This window comes from Petromyzon marinus, chromosome 64, assembly GCF_048934315.1.
Source record: "Petromyzon marinus isolate PM22_M1 ecotype Great Lakes invasive population chromosome 64, UKy_Petmar_22M1.pri1.0, whole genome shotgun sequence".
Taxonomy (NCBI): domain Eukaryota; kingdom Metazoa; phylum Chordata; class Hyperoartia; order Petromyzontiformes; family Petromyzontidae; genus Petromyzon; species Petromyzon marinus.
In genome coordinates, this window is record NC_133730.1 from 10,267,180 (window position 1) to 10,284,955 (window position 17,776).

The window sequence follows — 17,776 nt, forward strand, 5'->3', positions numbered from 1 at the left end:
TGTGGTGAGTGAGTGTGGTGAGTGAGTGTGGTGAGTGAGTGTGGGGAGTGTGGTGAGTGTGGTGAGTGTGGTGAGTGAGTGTGGTGAGTGAGTGTGGTGAGTGAGTGTGGTGAGTGTGGTGAGTGAGTGTGGTGAGTGAGTGTGGTGAGTGAGTGTGGGGAGTGTGGTGAGTGTGGTGAGTGTGGTGAGTGAGTGTGGTGAGTGAGTGTGGTGAGTGAGTGTGGTGAGTGTGGTGAGTGAGTGTGGTGAGTGAGTGTGGTGAGTGCGGTGAGTGAGTGTGGTGAGTGAGTGTGGTGAGTGAGTGTGGGGAGTGTGGTGAGTGTGGTGAGTGTGGTGAGTGAGTGTGGTTAGTGAGTGTGGTGAGTGAGTGTGGTGAGTGTGGTGAGTGAGTGTGGTGAGTGAGTGTGGTGAGTGAGTGTGGTGAGTGAGTGTGGTGAGTGTGGTGAGTGAGTGTGGTGAGTGAGTGTGGTGAGTGAGTGTGGTGAGTGAGTGTGGTGAGTGTGGTGAGTGAGTGTGGTGAGTGAGTGTGGTGAGTGCGGTGAGTGAGTGTGGTGAGTGATTGTGGTGAGTGAGGTGAGTGTAGTGAGTGACTGTGATGCGTGACTTTGGTGAGTGTGGTGAGTGAGTGTGGTGAGTGTGGTGAGTGAGTGTGGTGAGTGTGGTGAGTGAGTGTGGTGTGGTGAGTGTGGTGAGTGTGGTGTGGTGAGTGTGGTGAGTGAGTGTGGTCAGTGTGGTGTGGTGAGCGTGGTGAATGTGGTGAGTGTGGTGAGTGAGTGTGGTGTGGTAAGTGTGGTGAGTGAGTGTGGTCAGTGTGGTGTGGTGAGTGTGGTGAGTGTGGTGAGTGAGTGTGGTGTGGTGAGTGTGGTGAGTGAGTGTGGTGTGGTGAGTGTGGTGTGGTGAGCGTGGTGAGTGAGTGTGGTGAGTGAGTGTGGTGAGTGAGTGTGGTGTGGTGAGTGTGGTGAGTGCGAGCGGCTTGTCGAGGGGGGAGTTCTCGTTCCGCCAACAAAGATAGAGACAAAGATTCCCCGTGTAGCCTTCACTAGACTTGAGGCAAGTGCTGTCAGCAAGTAGCAGCGCCTTTGGAGGCCACCGGCACTGTAACACGCGTGGGGAGGGGTCGCTGGCCAGCTCCACCCCCGCCCAGCCGCCTTTGTCTCCCCAGTGACGTTGTTTACACACTGGACCAGGTACTAATTTTAAGGCTGAGCGAACCTACGGCAGGCCCGGCACGGTGACATTGTCATTGAGGCCCTCGTGAGCGGGGGGGGGGCTACCCACTGTGTCACCGCTCCCCACAATGTCACCAACATCGTCACCATCACCAACATCGTCACCATCACCACCATCACCACCACCATCACCACCATCACCACCACCGCCACCATCACCACCATCACTACCGCTACCATCACCATCATCACCACCATCACCACTGCCACCATCGCCACCATTGCCACCATCACCACCGCCACCACCATCACTACCGCCACCATCACCACCATCACCACCACCGCCACCATCACCACCATCACTACCGCTACCATCACCACCATCCCCACCATCACCGCCACCTTCAATCACCCCCCACCCCCACCGCGCTGTTTATGGGGGGCGGGGCACGGCCCCCCCCCCCCCACCGCGGCCGTAAATCGTCAGCGGCCTCGAGCGGGCGACGCGTTAACGAGGCCTCAAGCAACGCCGAGAGAAATTACACCCCCACCCTCAACCCCCACCCTCAACCCCCACTACCCCCACCCTCAACCCCCACCCTCAACCCTCAACTCCCACCCTCAACCCCCACCCTCAACCCCCACCCTCAACCCCCCTACCCCCACCCTCAACCCCCACCCTCAACCCCCACCCTCAACCCTCAACCCCCACCCTCAACCCCCACCCTCAACCCTCAACCCCCACCCTCAACCCCCCTACCCCCACCCCAACCCCCCCCTGCACCCCCACCCTCAACCCCCCCCTGCACCCCCACCCTCAACCCCCCCCGGCACCCCCAACCTCAACCCCTCCCTGGACTTCTTTCACACCGTACGTAGCCCATCGTGATACTCGATGTTAGGGCCACAGAGGCCGGGAAGTTGTTGGTGGTGGTGTTGGTGGTGGTGTTGGTGTTGGTGGTGGTAGTGTTGGTGGTGGTGTTGGTGGTGGTGTTGGTGGTGGTGTTGGTGGTGGTGTTGGTGGTGTTGGTGGTGGTGTTTGTGGTGGTGGTGTTGGTGGTGGTTTTGGTGGTGGTAGTGTTGGTGGTGGTAGTGTTGGTGGTGGTAGTTTTGGTGGTGGTGTTGGTGGTGGTAGTGTTTGTGGTGGTGGTGTTGGCAGTGGTGTTGGTGGTGGTGTTGGTGGTGTTGGTAGTGTTTGTGGTGGTGGTGGTGTTGGCAGTGGTGTTGGTGGTAGTGTTGGTGGTGTTGGTAGTGTTTGTGGTGGTGGTGGTGGTGGTGTTGGCAGTGGTGGTGGTGTTGGCAGTGGTATTGGTGGTGGTGTTGGTGGTGGTGGTGTTGGTGGCGATAGTGTTTGTGGTGGTGGTGTGGTGGTGTTGGCAGTGGTGTTGGTGGTGGTCTTGGCAGTGGTGTTGGTGTTGATGGTGGTGGTGTTGGTGGTGTTGGTGGTGTTGGTGGTGGTGTTGTTGGTGGTGGTGTTTGTGGTGGTAGTGTTTGTGGTGGTGGTGTTGGCAGTGGTGTTGGTGGTGGTGTTGGCAGTGGTGTTGGTGGTGTTGGTGGTGTTGGTGGTGGTGTTGGTGTTGTTGGTGGTGGTTTTGGTGGTGGTGGTGTTGGTGGTGGTAGTGTTTGTGGTGTTGGTGGTGTTGGTGGTGGTGTTGGTGGTGGTGTTGGTGGTGTTGGTAGTGTTTGTGGTGGTGGTGTTGGCAGTGGTGTTGGTGGTGGTGTTGGCAGTGATGTTGGTGTTGGTGGTGTTGGTGGTGGTGTTGGTGTTGTTGGTGGTGGTTTTGGTGGTGTTGGTGGTGGTAGTGTTTGTGGTGGTGGTGTTGGTGGTGTTGGTAGTGTTTGTGGTGGTGGTGGTTTGGGGGTGGTGGTGGTGTTGGTGGTGTTGGTAGTGTTTGTGTGGGTCCGGCAAAACAACCCCCTACCTCCTCGCGGTGCCGGACGGGCAACTCTGTCGTGGACAGCGCTGTGGGGGGATTTTGATTGGCTCCTCCCCTCATGGCATATGTGTCCACCACAGGGGCTAAACGGGGGCTCTGGACGGGTGCGAGGGGCTGGTAACCCCTCCACCTTCAATTAATTACCACGAAACTACGAATTAAACTGAAATATGTAACAACTAAGCTTGTGCCGGAGGCCCCGGGGGGCCAGGCGTCTATGACGTCTCCTGGTCAAACCCCAATTGGCAGAGCCAGGAGATTGAATACCTACCCTCGGGGCTACTCCAGAAACAACGAAAAGCCACTACGGTTGGCCACGTGGAATGTTCGAACGCTCACTGCAGAGGAGAGGCTGCCACTCCTCTGTCGGGAGCTGGACCGGTACCGCCTGGATCTATGCGGCATTCAGGAGGTCCGGTGGACCGGCTCTGGCTCCTGCCACCATGAGGGGTGGACAGTCCTCTACTCGGGGCAGCAGACTGCCAAACAACAGGGTGTGGGTCTTCTTTTGAACAAAAGAATGAAGGGGGCGTGGGAGCGTGGCGGTGAGGTGTGGGAAGCTGTAAGCCCCAGGCTACTTTGGGCTCGCCTTCCCATCAACCGGAGGCGAGGAATGGTGGTCGTGGTTACTTATGCCCCCACCGAAGATGAACATCCGTGGAGGGATGCAGGCAAAGCCGATGAGTCAGATGCCTTCTATGACCTCCTGTCACAGGTACTGGCTAAAGTGGCCCCTCGGGATAGAGTCATCATGTTGGGTGACTTCAATGCCCGAGTTGGTCATGATACTGGCACCTGGTCTGGAGTGATTGGAGGGCATGGGCCAGATCAGCTCAATAACAACGGTAGGAGGCTGCTAGATTTTTGTGCAGCCCATGGGCTTGTAATTACCAACACGCTGTTCCGGCATCGGCGCATCCACACAACATCATGGATGCATGCCGGGTCCAAGCAAGAACATCTGCTGGACTACATAGTGACGGACCAGCGAATGCGAGCCCATGTCCTTGACACCAGGACCTACCGTGGAGCTGATCTGCCCTCTGACCATCGACTAGTCATCTGTAAGATGCGCCTGCCATTCTTCCACTCCGGTGGTGGGTGTACACCCAGGACCCCATTCCAACCTAAAGTGGCCTGGTCTCAGTTATCTGATGAAAGTTGCAAGCGAGAATTTCATCATCGCTTGCGGCTGGGATTGGCATCGTCCCCGACTCCTCCTGATGTCGAGGGTAAATGGGCGAGGTTTAGGACTGTGACTCATGCAGCTGCAATGGCTGCTTTGGGTACGCGGTCCAGACCTCCCCAGACACCCTGGATGACAGAGGAGTTGTTCACGATGGTTGAGAAAAAGCGACAGGCCCACTGTCATCGGCTACAGAATCCCACGTCAGAGAATGAGGAGGCTTACCGCAGCCTTCGCTCGGAGGTTCGGAGAGCCGTGAGGCGCTGCAAGGATGGGTGGTGGTCGCGGGTTGCTGAGGAGATGGAGTCTGCCTCAGTGGCCCGTGATCACAAATCTCTATTTAACTCCATCCAAAAAGTAACCTGCAGCGCCACACCTATTACCATCATTAGGGGAAAAAACGGTGATCCAATTTCCGACCCCCAGGAACAGGTTCGCAGATTTGCTGAGCATTTCTGTGAGGTCCTGGGGGAGGGAAAATCCCTCAGCCAGGAAAACATCGTGGCACAAAGTGAGGATGACCCTGCTGAGGCTGCGGTGCCTCAAATATTGGATGAAGTCACCCCCTGTGAGTGGCTGGCTGAGGTGCCATCTGCTGAGGAAGTATTGAAGGCGATCCGGAGTCTGAGACCAGGAAAGGCAGCGGGCAGAGATGATCTCCCAAGCGAAATGCTGAGGGAGGGTGGCGTTTGTGCACAGACTGCCCTATATGACATCATAACAACAGTCTGGACCACTGGACGGGTTCCGCAGGATTGGAAGGATGCCCTGGTGGTCCCCCTTTTTAAGAAGGGGGACCGCACAGACTGTAACAACTACAGGGGCATCTCACTCCTCAGTGTGCCGGGAAAGGTCCTGGCAAGGATTATTCAGCATCGCCTTGCCAGGCACGCTGAGGAGAGGCTTGCGGAGCCCCAATGCGGTTTCAGGAAAGGGCGGTCCTGCACAGATGCCATATTTTCTGTCCGTCTGCTACAGCAGAGGTGTAGGGAATTCCAACAAGACCTACATCTCTGCTTTATTGACCTGGTCAAGGCCTATGATACCATCAGTAGGCCTGGGCTCTGGGTCGTTCTTCGTGCTTTTGGAGTACCTGACCCTCTGCTCACGATCATTAAGGACCTTCATGATGGTGAGCGGGCCCGGGTAAAACTACGTGGCCGGGAGTCAGAGCCATTCCCTGTACACCTTGGGGTGCGACAGGGATGTCCTCTGGCTCCCACATTATTTAACATCTATTTTGACCACGTAGTTCGTGAAGCCTTCAATAGCTGTACCGGGGGAATCTCCATATGGTACAGATATAATGGGAGGCTAATCGATGCCCGGGTGCGGTCAAGGGATGGTTCCCTATTGCTCAACCACATTATGTATGCTGATGACTTGGTAATAGCTGCTCAGTCAGAGGAGGAGTTGGAGACGCTGCTGCTGAGAATGGAGCGTGCCACTAAGAGGTGGGGCCTTACCATCAGCCCCACCAAAACTAAGCACCTGCCTGGGTATTTTGTACCATCGGACACTCCACCCCCACAACTCCCAATCGGTGATGGGGCAGTTGTGGAGAGAGTGGAGAGTTTCCCATACCTGGGCAGTGTGCTTATGACTGGCTCCAGTTTAACAGCAGAGGTCTCACTCCGAATCAGTCGAGCGGCAATATCTTTTCATCGGTTGCGTAACGCTGTGTGGAAGCTACCTGGTCTGTCGCTCCGCACTAAGCTTCAGGTCTTCTCGGCCACGGTCATTCCCTCCCTTCTCTACGCTTGCGAAACGTGGACCCCCCTAATGGAACATCTTCGCCGGTTAGAAACATTTAGGCTGGCCTGCCTACGATCCATCCTGGGTTTAACCAGACTGGATTGTGTGAGGAGCTCACAAATCCTTGAAAGATCTGGGCAGGGTCCCATCGGTGAGCTCCTCCGGCAGGCAAGGCTGCGATGGCTGGGTCATGTAGCCCGCATGCCCAGCCACCGCATGCCGAAACAGCGTTTGTTTGGCCGGATTGAGGGGGCTAAGCGGGCGCGGCACGGGCTAGAGAAGAGATGGAGTGATGTGGTACAGGAGGACGTGGAGCTGAGTGGACTTGCCGATGACTGGTACCAGCGGTGTCAAGATCGGCCTCTGTGGAGGAGGCTCGTGAAGGATGCTACTGGGCAGTTGGAGGCAGTCGCCCTCCAACAACAACGGAGGGCGGAGGAGCGACGCTCACAACAGCGAGCGGAGTGCCGGGTGGCTAAAGCACAGCAGGTTGGCACAGTAGGGGGCACAGGTGGTGCATCAGCCAGTCATCTCAGTCAGTCGACCCGTGGCACCTGGGTCTGCCCCGTGACCTCCTGCCAGCGGGCGTTCGACACTTCACATGGCCTCAGGGTGCACATAGCCTGGCACAAGCGTCGTGGTGACGTCACCGCCACTTAGTGGCGAATGGCGGTTGTTGTTGTTGTTGTTTGTGCAGGTGGTGGTGTTGGCAGTGGTGGTGGTGTTGGCAGTGGTATTGGTGGTGGTGGTGTTGGTGGTGTTGGTGGTGGTTTTGGTGGTGGTGTTGGTGGTGGTAGTGTTTGTGGTGTTGGTGGTGGTGTTGGTGGTGTTGGTAGTGTTTGTGGTGGTGGTGTTGGTGGTGGTGTTGGCAGTGATGTTGGTGTTGGTGGTGTTGGTGGTGTTGGTGGTGGTGTTGGTGTTGTTGGTGGTGGTTTTGGTGGTGGTGGTGGTGGTAGTGTTTGTGGTGGTGGTGTTGGTGGTGGTGTTGGTGGTGTTGGTAGTGTTTGTGGTGGTGGTGGTGTTGGCGGTGGTGTTGGTGTTGGTGGTGGTGTTGGTGGTGTTGGTAGTGTTTGTGGTGGTGGTGGTGGTGTTGGCAGTGGTGGTGGTGTTGGCAGTGGTATTGGTGGTGGTGGTGTTGGTGGTGTTGGTGGTGGTAGTGTTTGTGGTGGTGGTGGTGTTGGCAGTGGTGTTGGTGGTGGTGTTGGCAGAGGTGTTGGTGTTGATGGTGTTGGTGGTGTTGGTGGTGTTGGTGGTGGTGTTTGTGGTGGTAGTGTTTGTGGTGGTGGTGTTGGCAGTGGTGTTGGTGGTGGTGTTGGCAGTGGTGTTGGTGTTGGTGGTGTTGGTGGTTGTGTTGGTGTTGTTGGTGGTGGTTTTGGTGGTGGTGGTGTTGGTGGTGGTAGTGTTTGTGGTGCTGGTGGTGTTGGTGGTGGTGTTGTTGGTGGTGTTGGTGGTGGTGTTGGTGGTGTTGGTAGTGTTTGTGGTGGTGGTGTTGGCAGTGGTGTTGGTGTTGGTGGTGGTGTTGGTGGTGGTGTTGGTGGTGTTGGTAGTGTTTGTGGTGGTGGTGTTGGCAGTGGTGTTGGTGGTGGTGGTGTTGATGGTGGTGTTGGTGGTGGTAGTGTTTGTGGTGGTAGTGTTTGTTGTGGTGGTGTTTGTGGTGGTGGTGTTGGCAGTGGTGTTGGTGGTGGTGTTAGCAGTGGTGTTGGTGGTGGTGTTGATGGTGGTGGTGGTGTTGTTGGTGGTGGTGTTGGTGGTGGTAGTGTTTGTGGTGGTACTGTTTGTGGTGATGGTGATGTTGGCAGTGGTGTTGGTGGTGGTGTTGGCAGTTGTGTTGGTGGTGGTGTTGGTGGTGGTGTTGGTGTTGTTGGTGGTGGTTTTGGTGGTGGTGGTGTTGGTGGTGGTAGTGTTTGTGGTGGTGGTGTTGGTGGTGTTGGTGGTGGTGTTGGTGTTGTTGGTGGTGGTTTTGGTGGTGGTGGTGTTGGTGGTGGTAGTGTTTGTGGTGGTAGTGTTTGTGGTGATGGTGATGTTGGCAGTGGTGTTGGTGGTGGTGTTGGCAGTTGTGTTGGTGGTGGTGTTGGTGGTGGTGTTGGTGTTGTTGGTGGTGGTTTTGGTGGTGGTGGTGTTGGTGGTGGTGTTGGTGGTGGTAGTGTTTGTGGTGGTGGTGTTGGTGGTGTTGGTAGTGTTTGTGGTGGTGGTGTTGGCAGTGGTGGTGGTGTTGGCAGTGGTGGTGGTGTTGGCGGTGTTGGTGGTGGTGGTGTTGATGGTGGTGTTGGTGGTGGTAGTGTTTGTGGTGGTAGTGTTTGTGGTGATGGTGATGTTGGCAGTGGTGTTGGTGGTGGTGTTGGTGGTGGTATTGGTGGTGGTGGTGTTGATGGTGGTGGTGGTGGTGGTGTTGTTGTTGGTGGTGGTGGTGTTGATGGTGGTGGTGTTGTTGGTGGTGGTGGTGTTCGGTGGTGTTGGTAGTGTTTGTGGTGGTGGTGTTGGCAGTGTTGGTGGTGTTGGCAGTGGTGTTTGTGGTGGTGTTGGTGTTGGTGGTAGTGGTGTTGGCAGTGGTGTTGGTGGTGTTTGTGGTGGTGGTGTTGGCAGTGGTGGTGGTGGTGTTGGCAGTGGTGGTGGTGGTGTTGGTGGTGTTGGCAGTGGTGGTGGTGGTGTTGGCAGTGGTGGTGGTGGTGTTGGCAGTGGTGTTGGTGGTGTTGGTGGTATCAAGCGATGCAAGGTGCTGTTCACAATTCACGCATGACACGTGGACCATGACTCCGTCACGGCCAAGTGGGTCCCTGCAGCTGCGTCTTGGGGTGCCGCATAGACACGGGGGGGGGGAGAGGCGGGGGGGTTAGAGGCGGGGGGGAGAGGCGGGGGGGGGAGAGGCGGGGGGGGGAGAGGCGGGGGGGGGGAGAGGCGGGGGGGGGGAGAGGCGGGGGGGGGGAGAGGCGGGGGGGGGAGAGGCGGGGGGAAGAGGCGGGGGGGGGCAAATGAGCACCTGGTGTAGCGGCGTTTAGTAAACATCTCCACTGGGGAGACAAAGGCGGCCGGGCGTGGTGCTGGGCACCCACCCGCTCGTGTGCCGTGCCGGCCTTCATAGGTGCTATCCGCTAACAGCACTTGCCCCAACATTCTGTTAAGGCTACACGGAGGATATTTGTCCGTGTGTGTGTCTGTGTGCGTGTGTTTGGGTGTTTGTGTGCGTGTGTTTGCGTGTCTGTGTCTCTGTGTGTATGTGTGTCTGTGTGTATGTGTGTCTGTGTGTGTCTGTGCGTGTGTCCGTGTGTTTGCGTGTCTGTGCGTGTCTGTGTCTCTGTGTGTATGTGTGTCTGTGTGTGTCTGTGCGTGTGTCCGTGTGTCTGCGTGTCTGTGCGTGTTTGTGTCTGTGTGTATGTGTATGTGTGTCTGTGCGTGTGTCCATGTGTCTGCGTGTCTGTGCGTGTGTCTGTGTGTGTCTGTGCGTGTGTCCGTGTGTCTGCGTGTCTGTGCGTGTCTGTGTCTTTGTGTGTATGTGTGTCTGTGCATGTGTCCGTGTGTTTGCGTGTCTGTGCGTGTCTGTGTCTCTGTGTGTATGTGTGTCTGTGTGTGTCTGTGCATGTGTCCGTGTGTCTGCGTGTCTGTGCGTGTCTGTGTCTCTGTGTGTATGTGTGTCTGTGCGTGTGTCCGTGTGTTTGCGTGTCTGTGCGTGTCTGTGTCTCTGTGTGTATGTGTGTCTGTGTGTGTCTGTGCATGTGTCCGTGTGTCTGCGTGTCTGTGCGTGTCTGTGTCTCTGTGTGTATGTGTTTATGTGTGTCTCTGTGTGTATGTGTGTGTCTCTGTGTGTATGTGTGTCTGTGTGTGTGTCTGTGTGTGTCTGTGTGTATGTCTGTTTGTCTGCGTGTGCACAGGGAGACTACGTGTGTCTGTGTGTCTCTGTGTGTGTGTGTCTGTGTGTGGGTGTATGTGTGTCTGTGTGTGTGTTTGAGTATGTGTGTGTGTGTTTTAGGGTATGTGTGTGTTTTATGGTATGTGTGTGTTTGAGGGTATGTGTGTGTTTGAGGGTATGTGTGTGTTTGAGGGTATGTGTGTGTTTGACTGTGTGTGTGTGTGAGTGTGTGTGTGTGTTTGAGGGTATGTGTGTGTTTGAGGGTATGTGTGTGTTTGACTGTGTGTGTGTGAGTGTGTGTGTGTGTGTTTGAGGATGTGTGTGTGTGTTTGAGGATGTGTGTGTGTGTTTGAGGATGTGTGTGTGTGTTTGAGGATGTGTGTGTGTTTGAGGGTCACAGACGCCATGTCGGGAGCTGGACCGGTACCGCCTGGATCTCTGTGGCATTCAGGAGGTCCGGTGGACCGGTTCTGGCTCCTGCCACCATTAGGGGTGGACAGTCCTCTTCTCGGGGCAGCAGACTGCCAAACAACAGGGAGTGGCTCTTCTTTAGAACAAAAGAATGAAGAGGGCGTGGGAGCGTGGCGGTGAGGTGTGGGAAGCTGTAAGCCCAGGCTACTTTGGGCTCGCCTTCCCATCAACCGGAGGCGAGGAGTGCTGGTCGTGGTTACTTATGCCCCCACCGAAGACGAACATCCGTGGAGGGATGCAGGCAAAGCCGATGAGTCAGATGCCTTCTATGACCTCCTGTCACAGGTGCTGGCTAAAGTGGCCCCTCGGGATAGAGTCATCTTGTTGGGTGACTTCAATGCCCGAGTTGGTCATGATGCTGGCACCTGGTCTGGAGTGATTGGAGGGTATGGGCCAGATCAGCTCAATAACAACGGTAGGAGGCTGCTAGATTTGTGTGCAGCCCATGGGCTTGTAATTACCAACACGCTGTTCCGGCATCGGCGCATCCAGACAACATCATGGATGCATGCCGGGTCCAAGCAAGAACATCTGCTGGACTACATAGTGACGGACCAGCGGATGCGAGCCCATGTCCTTGACACCAGGACCTACCGTGGAGCTGATCTGCCCTCTGACCATCGACTAGTCTTCTGTAAGATGTGCCTGCCATTCTTTCACTCCGGCGGTGGGTGTACACCCAGGACCCCATTCCAACATAAAGTGCCCTGGTCTCAGTTATCTGGTGAAAGTTGCAAGCGAGAATTCATCATCGCTTGCGGCTGGGGTTGGCATCGTCCCCCACTCCTCCCGATGTCGAGGGTAAATGGGCGAGGTTTAGGACTGTGACTCATGCAGCTGCAATGGCTGCTTTGGGTACGCGGTCCAGACCTCCCCAGAGACCCTGGCTGACAGAGGAGGTGTTTAGGATGGTTGAGAAAAAGCAAGAGGCCCACTGTCATCGGCTACAGAATCCCACGTCAGAGAAGGAGGAGGCTTACCGCAGCCTTCGCTCGGAGGTTCGGAGAGCCGTGAGGCGCTGCAAGGATGGGTGGTGGTCGCGGGTTGCTGAGGAGATGGAGTCTGCCTCAGTGGCCCATGATCACAAATCTCTATTTAACTCCATCCAAAAAGTAACCTGCAGCGCCACACCTATTACCATCATTAGGGGAAAAAACGGTGATCCAATCTCCGACCCCCAGGAACAGGTTTGCAGATTTGCTGAGCATTTCTGTGAGGTCCTGGGGGAGGGAAAATCCCTCAGCCAGGAAAACATCGTGGCACAAAGTGAGGATGACCCTGCTGAGGCTGCGGTGCCTCAAATATTGGATGAAGTCACCCCCTGTGAGTGGCTGGCTGAGGTGCCATCTGCTGAGGAAGTATTGAAGGCGATCCGGAGTCTGAGACCAGGAAAGGCAGCGGGCAGAGATGATCTCCCAAGCGAAATGTTGAGGGAGGGTGGCGTTTGTGCACAGACTGCCCTATATGACATCATAACAATGGTCTGGACCACTGGACGGGTTCCGCAGGATTGGAAGGATGCCCTGGTGGTCCCCCTTTTTAAGAAGGGGGACCGCACAGACTGTAACAACTACAGGGGCATCTCACTCCTCAGTGTGCCGGGAAAGGTCCTGGCAAGGATTATTCAGCATCGCCTTGCCAGACACGCTGAGGAGAGGCTTGCGGAGCCCCAATGCGGTTTCAGGAAAGGGCGGTCCTGCACAGATGCCATATTTTCTGTCCGTCTGCTACAGCAGAGGTGTAGGGAATTCCAACAAGACCTACATCTCTGCTTTATTGACCTGGTCAAGGCCTATGATACCATCAGTAGGCCTGGGCTCTGGGTTGTTCTTCGTGCTTTTGGAGTACCTGACCCTCTGCTCACGATCATTAAGGACCTTCATGATGGTGAGCGGGCCCGGGTAAAACTATGTGGCCGGGAGTCAGAGCCATTCCCTGTACACCTTGGTGTGCGACAGGGATGTCCTCTGGCTCCCACATTATTTAACATCTATCTTGACCACGTAGTTCGTGAAGCCTTCAATAGCTGTACCGGGGGAATCTCCATATGGTACAGATATAATGGGAGACTGATCGATGCCCGGGTGCGGTCAAGGGATGGCTCCCTATTGCTCAACCACGTTATGTATGCTGATGATTTGGTAATAGCTGCTCAGTCAGAGGACGGAGTTGGAGACACTGCTGCTAAGACTGGAGCGTGCCACTAAGAGGTGGGGCCTTGCCATCAGCCCCACCAAAACTAAGCACCTGCCTGGGTATTTTGTACCATCGGACACTCCACCCCCACAACTCCCAATCGGTGATGGGGCAGTTGTGGAGAGAGTGGAGAGTTTCCCATACCTGGGCAGTGTGCTTATGACTGGCTCCAGTTTAACAGCAGAGGTCTCACTCCGAATCAGTCGAGCGGCAATATCTTTCATCGGTTGCGTAACGCTGTGTGGAAGCTACCTGGTCTGTCGCTCCGCACTAAGTTTCAGGTCTTCTCGGCCACGGTCATTCCCTCCCTTCTCTACGCTTGCGAAACGTGGACCCCCCTAATGGAACATCTTCGCCGGTTAGAAACATTTAGGCTGGCCTGCCTACGATCCATCCTGGGTTTAACCAGACTGGATTGTGTGAGGAGCTCACAAATCCTTGAAAGATCTGGGCAGGGTCCCATCATCGGTGAGCTCCTCCGGCAGGCAAGGCTGCGATGGCTGGGTCATGTAGCCCGCATGCCCAGCCACCGCATGCCGAAACAGCTTTTGTTTGGCCGGATCGAGGGGGCTAAATGGGTGCGGCACGGGCTAGAGAAGAGATGGAGTGATGTGGTACAGGAGGACGTGGAGCTGAGTGGACTTGCCGATGACTGGTACCAGCGGTGTCAAGATCGGCCTCTGTAGAGGAGGCTCGTGAAGGACGCTACTGGGCAGTTGGAGGAAGTCGCCCTCCAACAACAACGGAGGGTGGAGGAGCGACGCTCAGAACAACGAGCGGAGCGCCGTGTGGCTAAAGCACAGCAGGTTGGCACAGTAGGGGGCACAGGTGGTGCATCAGCCAGTCATCTCAGTCAGTCGACCCGTGGTACCTGGGTCTGCCCCGTGACCTCCTGCCAGCGGGTGTTCGACACTTGACGTGGCCTCAGGGTGCACATAGCCTGGCACAAGCGTCGTGGTGACGTCACCGCCACTTAGTGGCGAATGGCGGTTGTTGTTGTTGTGTGTGTCTGTGTGTGCACAGGGAGACTACGTGTGGCTGTGTGTGTATGTGTGTCTGTGTGTGTGTGTATGTGTGTGTCTGTGTGTCTGTGTGTGCACAGGGAGACTACGTGTGTCTGTGTGTGTCTGTGTGTGTGTGTCTACGTGTGGAAAGGGAGACTACGTGTGTCTGTGTGTGTCTGTGTGTGTGTCTGTGTCTACGTGTGGAAAGGGAGACTACGTGTGTATGTGTGTGTCTGTGTGTCTGCGTGTGCACAGGGAGACTGCGTGTGTCTGTGTTTGTGTCTATGTGTGTCTGTGTGTCTGTGTGTGCACAGGGAGACTACGTGTGTCTGTGTGTGTCTGTGTGTGTGTCTGTGTGTCTATGTGTGTCTGTGTGTCTGCGTGTGCACAGGGAGACTACGTGTGTCTGTGTTTGTGTCTATGTGTGTCTGTGTGTGTCTGTGTGTGTGTGTCTGTGTGTGTGTCTGTGTGTTTGTGTGTGCACAGGGAGACTACGTGTGTCTGTGTGTGTCTGTGTGTGTCTGTGTCTGTGTGTGTGTCTGTGTGTCTGCGTGTGCACAGGGAGTCTACGTGTGTCTGTGTGTGTCTGTGTGTCTGTGTGTGTCTGTGTGTGTCTGTGTGTGTATGTGTGTGTGTGGCTGTGTGTGCACAGGGAGACTACGTGTGTCTGTGTGTGTGTGTCTGTGTGTGTGTCTGTGTGTCTACGTGTGCACAGGGAGACTACGTGTGTCTGTGTGTGTCTGTGTGTGTGTCTGTGTGTGTGTCTGTGTGTGTGTGTGTCTACGTGTGCAAAGGGAGACTACGTGTGTGTGTCTGTGTCTATGTGTGTGTGTGTGTCTGTGTGTGCACAGGGAGACTACGTGTGTCTGTGTGTGTCTGTGTGTGTGTCTGTGTGTGTGTCTGTGTGTGTGTGTGTGTCTACGTGTGCAAAGGGAGACTACGTGTGTGTGTGTCTGTGTGTATGTGTGTGTCTTTGTGTCTGCGTGTGCACAGGGAGACTACGTGTGTCTGTGTGTGTGTCTATGTGTGTGTGTGTGTCTGTGTGTGCACAGGGAGACTACGTGTGTCTGTGTGTGTCTGTGTGTGTGTCTGTGTGTGTGTCTGTGTGTGTGTGTCTGTGTGTGCACAGGGAGACTACGTGTGTATGTGTGTGTCTGTGTGTCTGTGTGTGCACAGGGAGACTACGTGTGTATCTGTGTCTGCACAGGGAGACTACGTGTGTGTATGTGTGTGTCTGTGTGTATGTGTGTGTCTGTGTGTCTGTGTGTGCACAGGGAGACTACGTGTGTATGTGTGTGTCTGTGTGTCTGTGTGTGCACAGGGAGACTACGTGTGGCTGGACCTGAAGACGGGCAGCGAGTTCGACGTTCCCATCGGCGCCGTCGTCAAACTCTCCGACTCCGGGCAGGTGCAGGTGGACGATGACGAAGGCAACGTGAGTAGAGACGCCTCCGCCAGGGGGACTGCACCGCCAGGGGGACTGCTCCGCCAGGGGGACTGCTCCGTCAGGGGGACTGCTCCGTCAGGGGGACGGCTCCGCCAGGGAGACGGTTCCGCTCTTGTATGGGGATTGATACAGTGAGGGAAAAAAGTATTTGATCCCCTGCTGATTTTGTACGTTTGCCCACTGAGAAAGAAATGATCAGTCTATAATTTGAATGGTAGGTTTATTTGAACAGTGAGAGACAGAATAACAACAAAATCCAGAAAACGGATGTCAAAAATGTTATAAATTGATTTGCATTTTAACGAGGGAAATAAGTATTTGACCCCTCTGCAAAACATGACTTAGTACTTGGTGGCAAAACCCTTGTTGGCAATCACAGAGGTCAGACGTGTCTTGTGGTTGGCCACCAGGTTTGCACACATCTCAGGAGGGATTTTGTCCCACTCCTCTTTGCAGATCTTCTCCAAGTCATTAAGGTTTCGAGGCTGACGTTTGGCAACTCGAACCTTCGGCTCCCTCCACAGATTTTCTATGGGATTAAGGACTGGAGACTGGCTAGGCCACTCCAGGACCTTAATGTGCTTCTTCTTGAGCCTCTCCTTTGTTGCATTGGCCGTGTGTTTTGGGTCATTGTCATGCTGGAATACCCATCCACGACCCAATTTCAATGCCCTGGCTGAGGGAAGGAGGTTCTCACCCAAGATTTGACGGTACATGGCCCCGTCCATCATCCCTTTGATACGGTGAAGTTGTCCTGTCCCCGTAGCAGAAAAACACCCCCAAAGCATAATGTTTCCACCTCCATGTTTGACGGTGGGGGATGGTGTTCTTGGGGTCATAGGCAGCATTCCTCCTCCAAACACGGCGAGTTGAGTTGATGCCAAAGAGCTCCATTTTGGTCTCATCTGACCACAACACTTTCACCAGTTGTCCTCTGAATCATTCAGATGTTCATTGGCAAACTTCAGACGAGCATGTATATGTGCTTTCTTAAGCAGGGGGACCTTGCAGGCGCTGCAGGATTTCAGTCCTTCACGGCGTAGTGTGTTACCAATTGTTTTCTTGGTGACTATGGTCCCAGCTGCCTTGAGATAATTTCCAAGATCCTCCCGTGTAGTTCTGGGCTGATTCCTCACCGTTCTCATGATAATTGCAACTCCACGAGGTGAGATCTTGCATGGAGCCCCAGGCCGAGGGAGATTGACAGTTTTTTTGTGTTTCTTCCATTTGCGAATAATCGCACCAACTGTTGTCACCTTCTCACCAAGCTGCTTGGCAATGGTCTTGTAGCCCATTCCAGCCTTGTGTAGGTCTACAATCTTGTCCCTGACATCCTTTAAGAGCTTTTTGGTCTTGGCCATGGTGGAAAGTTTGGAATCTGATTGATTGCTTCTGTGGACAGGTGTCTTTTATACAGGTAACAAGCTGAGATTAGGAGCACTCCCTTTAAGAGTGTGCTCCTAATCTCAGCTCGTTACCTGTATAAAAGACACCTGGGAGCCAGAAATCTTTCTGATTGAGAGGGGGTCAAATACTTATTTCCCTCATTAAAATGAAAATCAATGTATAACATTTTTGACATGCGTTTTTCTGGATTTGTTTTGTTGTTATTCTTTCTCTCACTGTTCAAATAAACCTACCATTCAAATTATAGACTGATCATTTCTTTGTCAGTGGGCAAACGTACAAAATCAGCAGGGGATCAAATACTTTTTTCCCTCACTGTAGCTCCACCGCTGATACAGCTCCGCCAAGGAGACAGCTCCACTACAAAGACAGCTCCGCCAGGGAGACAGCTCCGCCAGGGAGACAGCTCCGCCAGGGAGACAGCTCCGCCAGGGAAACAGCTCCGCCAGGGAGACAGCTCCACTACAAAGACAGCTCCGCCAGGGAGACAGCTCCACTACAAAGACAGCTCCGCCACGGAGACAGCTCCACTACAAAGACAGCTCCGCCACGGAGACAGCTCCACTACAAAGACAGCTCCGCCACGGAGACAGCTCCACTACAAAGACAGCTCCGCCAGAGAGACAGCTCTGCCAGGGAGACAGCTCCACCAGGGAGATAGCTCCGCCAGGGAAACAGCTCCGCCAGGGAGACATGCGTGTATGCGCATTGTGACGTACGTGTTGTGACGTGCGTGTTGTGACAAGCACGTGTGAGTGTTGTAACGTGCGCGTGCTGTGACGTGCGTGTTGTGACGTGCGTGTTGTGACGTGCGCGTTGTGACGTGCGCGTTGTGATGTGCGTGTTGTGACGTGCACTTGTGCGTGTTGTGACGTGCACTTGTGAGTGTTGTGACGTGCACTTGTGCGTGTTGTGACGTGCACTTGTGAGTGTTGTGACGTGCGTGTTGTGACGCTGCATGTTGGTGTTGTGACGTGCACGTGTGACTGTTGTGACGTGCGTGTTGTGACGCTGCATGTTGGTGTTGTGACGTGCGTGTTGTGACGTGCGTGTTGTGACGTGCGTGTTGTGACGTGCACGTGTGAGTGTTGTGACGCTGCATGTTGGTGTTGTGACGTGTGCGCCGCAGGAGCACTGGATCTCCCCGCAGAACGCGCGCCTGGTGCGCCCCATGCACCCCACTTCGGTGCACGGCGTGGAGGACATGATCCGCCTGGGAGATCTCAACGAGGCCGGCATCCTGCGCAACCTCCTCATCCGCTACCGCGACCACCTCATCTACGTACGCGCACGCACGCAGTCGCACGCACACACTGTGTGCACACTGTGTACACACTGTGTACACGCACTCACGCACGCA

The 17,776-nt window shown here is 55.0% G+C and overlaps 1 protein-coding gene across 4 annotated transcripts in view; it reads left to right on the forward strand.

Moving 5' to 3' along the window:
* Window positions 1–17,776, forward strand: part of LOC116957890 (unconventional myosin-VIIa) — a 208,022-nt gene that overhangs the window by 74,755 nt on the left and 115,491 nt on the right. For all 4 annotated transcript variants that reach the window (XM_076054144.1, XM_076054143.1, XM_076054146.1 and 1 more), the window contains 2 exons: window positions 14,884–14,997; window positions 17,546–17,698. In XM_076054144.1, coding sequence (XP_075910259.1) covers window positions 14,884–14,997; window positions 17,546–17,698 — 267 coding nt within the window. The remainder of the gene's footprint in view (window positions 1–14,883; window positions 14,998–17,545; window positions 17,699–17,776) is intronic.